The 9,339-nt window shown below is 40.5% G+C and overlaps 1 protein-coding gene across 2 annotated transcripts in view; it reads left to right on the plus strand.

Annotated features, from left to right (window-relative positions):
* The first annotated feature begins 212 nt into the window (after window positions 1-212).
* GON4L (gon-4 like) overlaps window positions 213-9,339 on the plus strand; it is a 3,426,849-nt gene continuing 3,417,722 nt past the window's right edge. Inside the window, exon 1 of one of the 2 annotated variants that reach the window (XM_044080158.1) lies at window positions 213-627. In XM_044080158.1, coding sequence (XP_043936093.1) covers window positions 234-627 — 394 coding nt within the window. In that variant the 5' untranslated portion in view covers window positions 213-233. The remainder of the gene's footprint in view (window positions 628-9,339) is intronic. The other variant, XM_044080159.1, reaches the window with a different exon arrangement.

Genomic DNA, 9,339 nt, shown 5'->3' on the forward strand with positions numbered 1-9,339 from the left:
AAAAGGAGACTTTCTGGCATGTTACTTTGTGAGGAAAAAGTCTGTATGAAATAAATTAAATAAACATGCACAATGATGAACGTCTGACTTGCATTTTAATTTAACTTTTGCTGCCTAGTATGCAACAGTTCCCTATCCTTCAGTTGAGACATGCAAGTTTTTTTTCATCTTGTAGATTTATTTCTGGTAGTATACCTGGTTTCCTTTTTTATTTTGCTGCAGAAGTTTCAAGTATGTTACCCAGCAAGAAGAGGAAAGGCCCTGTCCTAGATGAGCAGAAAATCAAGATTGGTAGAAATGAAGATGATCCTGAAATGGGAAAAGATGCCCACAGCGATGGTGACTGTGTGGTTTCAGGACTGAATTCCACCCTGTATGCAGAAGGTGGTCCCCAAGGACAAAGCCTTACTTCTTTTCCTGGAGAATCCGATGTTAAGCCAAGTGAACATTTCCATGAAGAGGGAAAAGGAGAGAATCTAAAACAGACCTCCAACTGTGGAAGTTTAAGTAGTGACGATAATGGGAGCAGTGGATCAGAATGCGTTGCTGTTCAGGATGTTCCAGGAGAGGCTGTTTCTGAAGATGGTTCTTTCTTAACTCATGAAACAAAGTCTCAAGAAATGGAAGGTATGTTGTTAAGAAAAGCATGCACATGTCTATCTGAATATTTTAGTGATATATCTGTATTAAAATTTGCTCCATTTGCAAAAACATTAATTTTAGACTTTTTGCACTCTGTATAGGCTCGTACTTCTCAACTCTCCAGATTTTTGCAAAATGTCTAGATTTTTGTTTCATATTTTTGTTTTTTTTTTTCCTCATCACATTTGTGGTTTTCTGACAATTCACTGAAAATTGAAGTCACTGAATGATGACATGCATTTCAGTTTCAGACTTCATATCTGAGAGAAAATGTATGCTAACACAAATCCTGTTGTTCTATCAACTTTCTAAGTTAATGAGAGTGATATTTAAAATCTGTTCTTGTTTTTGGGTCCTTACCCCCCCCCCCCCCCCCCATTATTTAGGCTTTGTTCAGATTTCTTGCAGAGGTTGAGAGGTATGTACAGGCTGCATCTGTTAGAACTTGTTAACACAGAGCAAAACACTTGAGCATTTTTATCTTTGAACAATTTTATACTACGTGGAAATATGTAGCTTCTACAAAGATGCATCTTGCTATTGTAAATATAATGGTCTTGTCTGCAGTGCTTTGGACTTCTGTCATGTTGAGAGTATATATGTTGTTGTGCCTTTTCACTAATACATTCAGTTTTATAGGTCACAGTTCAGTCATGTGAGTCCAAGAGTTTAAATAGTTTTATTCTATTAGTTTGTGCTTAGCAGGCTTGCTTTAATAACAAGTGCTTCTCTTCATGGGTGACCTGAGAGCACTGTCTGATTAAATGATTTGCACTGGGTTGTCTACACTGTGGTGTGTTCTGGAGGCACCGGTGATTGGGAATAGAAGTGAGTGTCCAACACTTTCTCAGTCCTACCGGGGGAAGGAGGAGGGGTCCATTCTGCTGCATTTATTAAAGGAGTGGGTGCGTAGATGACAGTGCTGTGGACCGGGGGAATGTATTTGACCTTGGTAGAAAAGCTTACTATATCCTTCAAAGGCTATATGCAGGAGTGCGCACGATTCTTGAGTAAGGAATAAGTAGACCCTAGCAGTGATGCAAGTGCAGAAATGTTAATGAGGATGTGGGGAGTACGTTTAGAGAAATGGTAAGTGTTGCTCCCTTTGGGAATGGTCAGTTCGTAATTTATTTTATTTTACCTATTTGTTGATCATGTAAGTCCAATTGACATAGTTATCCCTTTTCAGGGACAGCCTGGAAACACTGTATGGTTAAGTGACTTGACAGAGATGCACAGTTGGCAGATGAAGTTGGAAGGAATCTGACCCTGTACCCTGGGTACAAGAAGAGTCTTACAAAACCGTTCAGAGCTTTAATCTTGTTTGCTAACTGCCAGACAAGACAGTTCTGTGGCCTGGGTTAATTTAAGAAATATTAGAAAGATTTATTCTGAAACATTTGTGCAGATGTAGTCTGGGAGGTTAAACCAGAGCTCTCAGGCTGTGACAGGACAATGTCATTGCCTGGTAACTGGGTAGAGTGGCTCTTGGATATGAGGTAAGGTACAAAATACCTTCATGCCTGCCTGGATGACTGCTTCCTATGGTTATCTCTCACTTTGGCCAGTGGTGGGTCCCTGCTGGATGAGGAATGAATGGGCTCAAGACTTGTAGGAAGGGGCAGCTGGTGGTTGCCGGTAGTGAGGCAGGAAATACCTAGAAAAAGTGATGTGCACATAATTTCACCAATTTCCTATGAAATTTGAAGGACTTAAAAACTTAGGACTAAAGGATGAAGCTTGTTAGCAGCTCTGAGCTAAATATCTGCACTAATTTGCCATACAGACAAATACTTATTGCAACTCCAAACTGGTGAGCCTAGTCCCTTTGTGATATGTGTCTGTAGTGGCTTCTCATAGTGAACTGATACGTGGCCGTGCTCCCTGCTTCACTTGCAATAGTTGGCAGGCATGTTCATTTTCCATGCTTAAGCTGCAGTTGTTCTGCACTGGGTGTGGGATCCTTAATCAGCGCTCAGTACACTGACAGTAAGCAAGAAGTCAACAGAAAGTTAACAGAGACATTTGCAGAAAAACACATCTCCAGAATCACCTTAGCTGAAGCCATAACCACGGACAGATACTTGTAGGCAAAAACTACAAAAAAAAAAAAAATACTCTAAAATGTATCTGCCACACATAATCTTATACAAGGGAGCTGTATTCCCGGTGTCTTTTAAGTGCTGTAGTCATTTAATCCTCTCCGAATTTACTTTTTATGAAACTGACGACATTTCTTTGTGTTGCAAAAGCTACCACAATTATTGCCCTGTCATGTTATGTAAAGTTCATCCAAAATTAATATGTTTTATTTAAACATTACTGCTGCAATCCTTGTTGTTTCATCATTATGTACCGAAGATTTGTCTTATTGGATAAAAACTTATATATTTGCGTAACGCAGTAGGTGCATAACTCCAGTACACTATACCAGAACAGCACTCAAAGCATGCTGTGCAGTGCTGCAGGAAATCACCTGTTAGCCATAATAGTACCTTTATGAACGGTTTATTAAGTCTGCAAGGAAGGGCCCCTGGCATGCTGTACCCATATCATTCTTAGCAAAATACACCAGGCAGCTCCTCAAAAGATACTGTCTCATTCCTTCTAGAATTACATGTGCAGCAGCATTATGCTGATTTAAAGTAGAAAGAGCATAACCACTACACACTCTACTCAGAAGATCATGCTTGAGCAAGGTAGCTTCCCTGAACATCATCCCAGCAGCTTACGTATTAGCTCTCAGGATCACTTGTGTAGTAACAGTGCCTCTGTGTAAGATCTATATGTGGTCATCATTCTTCATTTATCCATTTGTGTTCCTGTCTCCTGCTGTTTGCATACAACCATTTTCTCTGTGAACTGTAGACTCCTGTACGTTAGACATCCTTTAGTAGTGGACAGTTTCATTGCTGTCTGCTTTGTCACAGATCATGCATCACACAAATTGTGTGCCTTTTACCAACTTTTCTGGGCACCACACATGGTGCCTGGCTTCAATTTGTAGATTTTAAGAAATACTTGCAGTGGTGTGGGGGCTGGACATTTTGAGGAAAGTCCATAGTGCATCTTGTCCACCCTCATTGTTGATAGTAGATGTATAAACAACTTGGCTTAGCTTCTCCAAGGATAGGGTTATCCTAGATGGCGGTTTTTTTTTTCCATTGCTCATAGTGGGTACGGGTATGTGAAGTATTTGTTTTTGATACCAGTTTTGCTTTTATTGACAGTGCTGCATTTAGATGCTGAGAAATTCTAAAGATAATAAAGGAATAACTGAGTAGCTGTATTACTGTAAACTGTAAATTTCAAGTGTCTTGACTATCTTTCTAGGAGACTGGTGTTGAGATGAGGATATGTGTGTGCTCTGTATTATTTTTGTGTCCGAGTGTTAATGAGTCGTACAGTCAATTTCTCACCATTACTTTCTCTGTTGTGTGAATTTGTCAACAGTGTGTAACCCTCAAGTTATCCATATAACCAATCACTGTTACAAGCCTGACCCCCTGTTGTATGATATTTGAACAGTTTGTTCTGATCAGTTTAAGTTAACAGAGGGTGCTTGCCTATTACTTTCTATTTTTGTAATGCAAATGTCTGTACTTGTACATTGTGCCCACCTTTAGGATTAGGCTCCTAACGTTTAAGTAGCCTGGCTGTGAGCACTTTCCTAGGTATTCATATCCCTATCCATCTTCCTTAGGGAAGAAAGACTTCCTGTGTCTGTAGGACAGTGCATTCCTTTTGCTCACTTCTGTAGAATGTTTTGAGATGCGGCTACCCTACCTTTTGCCTTTTAGATGTTGTTTTAAGTCATTAGTTGTGCTTCTGTATTATTTTATTGTTGTGCATAATGGAAACTTCAGTGAGGAATGTATAATAGAATCCTTCATCAAGTATGACTTCCCTAGTAACTGTCACATTGACGACACTCTCCTGGAAGTTGATCCTGTTGTCAAAGAGTCCAGGAACCTATGTCAACAACAAACTGTTCTTTGATCACCACATATCCACTATTGCAAGGAAGTCCTTTTTCATCTCGCAACTTCCATCTGAAGGTATGGAGGTCAGGTCTAGGGATGTAATTGTTCCACTGTGTTCAGCTGTCATTAGGTCAGTCAATGAATATAATGCCCCTTTCGGAAAGCACCTGTCCAAACACTTGTCACAACAGGAACAACCACAATGCTTTCTCATAAAAAAAAAAAAAAATTCAAGGGCCTAAATCATAAAAAATGTACAGACCGTCTCGAAGCTTTGTCCGTCGTCTTGGCATCATACAGGTGACCTCTGCCTTGTGTATAGAGCCTCAACAGACGTTTTTTTTGTCAGAATTGTTACACATTCGCAAGCCCAAAGGTAGGGTAAGCATCCAATCAAAAAATCTTAATGTCTTTTGCAACATATAGTACATGTTTTTGGGATATAAGTATGTATCACTGAGCATGCTGCTTCTATGGAACTGTCTTCCACTTGACATAAAGCAGAGTACTTTTCTTACTCATAATTTGGATGATTTGCTAGGAAACCATGTCTGGTTTAGCACTGGCATCCCTCATGGAAAGGGTCAACAAGTAAATGTCCCAACATATGTCCTTGTTTTGCCCTCTTGGATTATTTATACACAAAATGTATGAGCTAAAAGATAATACATGAATGTAAGACTAGGCTTACTAAGATCCTGACGTATTAGTAGAGTATTAAGTACCTATAAACCTGTTTGCTTGTAAGTTTTGTGACATTTAGATTTCCAGCAGCAGTGGTTGACATTCCCATGCTTTGCCGTTAACCATTCACAATTTAGTGGCATTTTTTCTGACTGTCCGAAATGAACAAGAAAGATTCCAGAGTCCAAGGAGCTTAGGAAAATGTAAGTGAGGTGCCACAATTTTCTTGTAGGATCATCATTCCAAATGTTGGGGGAAACCTGTTTTTTTTTTGTCTCTCTCAGAGAGAGTTTAGGTTAGTAGGTATATTTCTTTCAATCATTTGACCCCTAAAATTAGAAGGAACTACTTAAAGCTGGAGAAGCTGAAATCTGTTCCTGACCCTCTTTCTCCTGTTATTCCTATTTAGAACTCCAAAAGACCAGCACCAGTGGATTTGGACCAGCCCTTCTCTCCAGGTGCTTAAAATAGGGGTTGTCCACAGAACCAAGAATATCTAGAGAGGCTATAACTCTCAAACTTCTAGACTAGCAGTCTTGCATGTATAACATCAGAGCCAGAGCTTGGAACCCTTTAGACATCCTCTAGGTCCATTAGGTTCAGGTGCTGTTTTTCAGATGTGTTGGGAGTTGGAATATTATGAAGTATGGCTGTCTTTTATTTCACTGCAGCTTATGTGGTCTTGAGTCTTCTCCTCTGCTAATATCATGGTCAGTCAAGCTCTCACAACCAGATTTTGCTGCTGTTGCCCCTTCACTTTCCCCAGCAGATTTGTTCGATATATTTCCATCCCTATTCAACCAGTGGGCAAACCCGTCTGTCTGTGGTTGATAGATTTAACAAACTTGGCAGCAGCATCTGTTTCAGGACTGTTGCCTCTGACTTTGCCTTGTTGCTGCTGTTAGTGTCATCCTTGCTAAGTATTCCAGTCTCAAGCTTGGTGATGCTGGGGTCATGTCAAAGTCATCTCTGAAGGGGTGAGCCTTTGGGGTCAATGTCAGTTCTCTTTGTGTGTGCCATTTTGTCCCCAGGCTCAGCTTTCAAGAGCTCAGTGTTTAGATGTTGACTTAGGTGACAGTTGGAGGGTTGGCTGTTGAGACTAAATCAGCCTTTGACCCTTTCAGGCGAGATCCATCCGCTTGTTAGGGGTTGCATTCAGTGCTGATCCAGGCAATGCAGGTGTCTTTACATGACCCTCCCAACATGTATCTCAGTAGTTGTGCCCTCCTCTGGAATACATTTGCTGCCTTTGACAGCCATCCATCCACCCTGTCTGCACAGGTATCAGTGACTGGAGGGCCCACTTCAATTAAACATCTGTATGAACCAGTTTTGGATTCTTCCCCTTCTACAACACTGAGAAAAGCCAAATACAAGAGGAAGAATCTAAATTGCCCTTCCCTCTTGTGTACCTATCCCAGTTTTGAGCAAGGATGAGGAGGCACCCCTCCTCCATCTCCCTCCATCGTTTTAGGAAATTCTAGAAATAATTCAGACTAAAGTGGTGTGGGTTCTGGATACCCCTCTGAATCCAGGCTGTTACTGGTGGTGACATTTCAGTCATCCAAGGCTTCATGTTGGGTGGTCTCCCTTCAAGATAAGGTTCATTTGGTGGTAGAATCTGCTTGGAAAAACCCCAGTATGCTCCCATACTAGAGAAGCTGAACATGACTCTACAGTCTCCAAAAGACTGGAAAACCCTAACTCCTACCTGGAGGTTGACTCAATAGTGTCTGTGGCTATGCTCAAAAAGGTTCCCTCACCAGAGTCCAGCAGTTTAGCTGTCTAATGAGATTGTTTTGGAGAGAGTCTACTACTTGAGGGCAGTAAACTACATGACACGCATGCTTAGGTTTTAGAGAGACTTGTCGCTGGAAGCATCCAGGACTCTATAAAGATTGCTAGATGAGGCAATAAGACATTCATCCCAGATGTCGGTCTCAACCTGTTTCTCCACACTAACCATATGTCTTGCCCAAAGTGGAATGGATGGTTCAGCCAGGGCAGCAGATGCTGGCAGCATTATGAGATACCATGCTTTGCGCTGTTTAACCCAGTATACAAATGCAAATTACAGTAGCACACCTTAGGCTGGAATGTTGCTTTTTGAGCAGATATTGAAGGCTAAGCTGAAGAAACAAGAATAAGTGAGCAAGACTTTCATCTGTTGGGATTTCGCTTCAGCCTCCCTGGCCCAAATTTTCTAGGACATAGTGAAGCACACATTAGATGTGATTCAGATGTGGTCAGGAGCAGTAAGGTAAAGTTTTTTTTAAATAGGTCACAGGGGTCATTGCAACTTGCTGAGTAACTGCAATGTCACCTGTGTAGAGTACAGTCAGTGATAATATGGTCACCTGGGATAAGAAGAGTTCCTGCTTTTTGCAGGCTTAACAGATCTGCAGATGGGGTCCTCCTTGTCTGAGATAAAGAAGAGGGTCTTAAATAGTACAAGTGAGATGTTCTTCGTGTATCACTGTTGCAGTCATTACATTTGGGTAATCTGCTGGCAGGTTGCCCTCAGTTGGCCTGATTTAACAAAGTCTTGGGTCCTGCGTCGGTTGCTGTCCCTTCTTCCATGACGTCAGGTCGTCAGGGATTTAAAACATGTAGCCAACGTCATTACATCTGTCTTTCTTGCCGTGTGGTGCCCAAAGCAGAAGCAGTTTGCAAGTGCAGGTCGGCTGACTCCTGAAATTTTCGTTTTAGAGTTTCAGAACCAAAGTCTTCAACTTAAAGCTAAGTACCCCGTTGGGGAAACTTTTTCTTGCTCCTTAATGATGTCAGTAAAAGTTAATAATTGCATTACTTGTGGAAAGCAAATACCTCATAAAGATTTTCATTCGTACTGTATTCCTTGCTTAGGCCCTGACCACGACGTAACTTGCTGTCGGTTTTGTGCTTTATTTAATCAGCGCACTATTTATTTATTTATTTATTTATTTATTTATTTTATATTTGTTGACTGAGCTAGTCTAACTGGATATATGTCCATTTTCAGTAGAGGCCCGGGGAGAAATACTCCAGGATAGATGCAAAAAAAAAAAAAAAAGAAAGGAGAGATAAGCTCCAAGACATATAATAAACAATATAAAAGGTTACAACAGTCAAACTTAAACATCTGTTGGTAATCTAAAGTACAGTAATCATAAGCATAACTCAAATAGTAAATGGTAAATATACAAAAAGATGTTACTATTTACATATATACATATATTTTAGTTGTCATGACATAGCCTTTGGTTTCTTAAGGGTAAGTCTGTAAAGGAGAGGAGAAAGAATTAGTGTGAGGGAGGAAAGTTAGTCAGGGTTAGTACAGGGGCATAACCAGTGGGTATGGAAGAATAGTTTTTGCTTCTGTTTAAAAAGGGTTAATGAAGACAGAGAAATGAGTTCAGTGGGTAAAAGATTCCAGTGCTTTCCAACAGCATTAGAGAAGAGGGAGCCTCCTGCCAAGTTGCTGGTTTTGCAAGTATTGATAAGTATTTTGTTTGAGGAGCGTAAATTCTTAAGATTTTTGTAAGGGGTAATAATGCTAGTGAGTATTGGAGTGTTGGTGGGTTGGTAAAGGGTTTTACGGGCTATAGTAAGCTGGTGAAAAAGAACTTGGTTTGGAAATTCAAGCCATCCCAGTTGCTTTAGATTAAGACAGTGATGTGTTCTAAAAGGAGGAGAGGCAGTTGCAAATCTGGCAGTATTATTGTAGGAGATTGCCAGTTTATTTAGGTTGTTCTTAGAAAGGGTAGTATAGATAGGTGAAGCATAGAGTAGAGTGGAGATTAAGTGAGTTCTAGCTATAGCGGTCCTGGCCACTGGAGTAAGAAAGGGTTTGATTCTGTAGAGGGATCCTAACTTTTTGTTTTGTTTTAACTGTGCTGTTTATATGAATATCGAAGTTAAGGTTGCTATCTATTGTTATACCTAGAAGTTTGGTGGTAGGTTCAGGAGATATGAGAGTGCCATTATTAGATGTGAGAGAGAAATTTATAAGAGTGGACTTTCTGGTTGGTGTGAACAGTAAAAGTTTAGT

The sequence above is a fragment of the Protopterus annectens genome, chromosome 8.part0 (genome assembly GCF_019279795.1).
Source record: "Protopterus annectens isolate FY-2018-M chromosome 8.part0, PAN1.0, whole genome shotgun sequence".
NCBI lineage: Eukaryota > Metazoa > Chordata > Ceratodontiformes > Protopteridae > Protopterus > Protopterus annectens.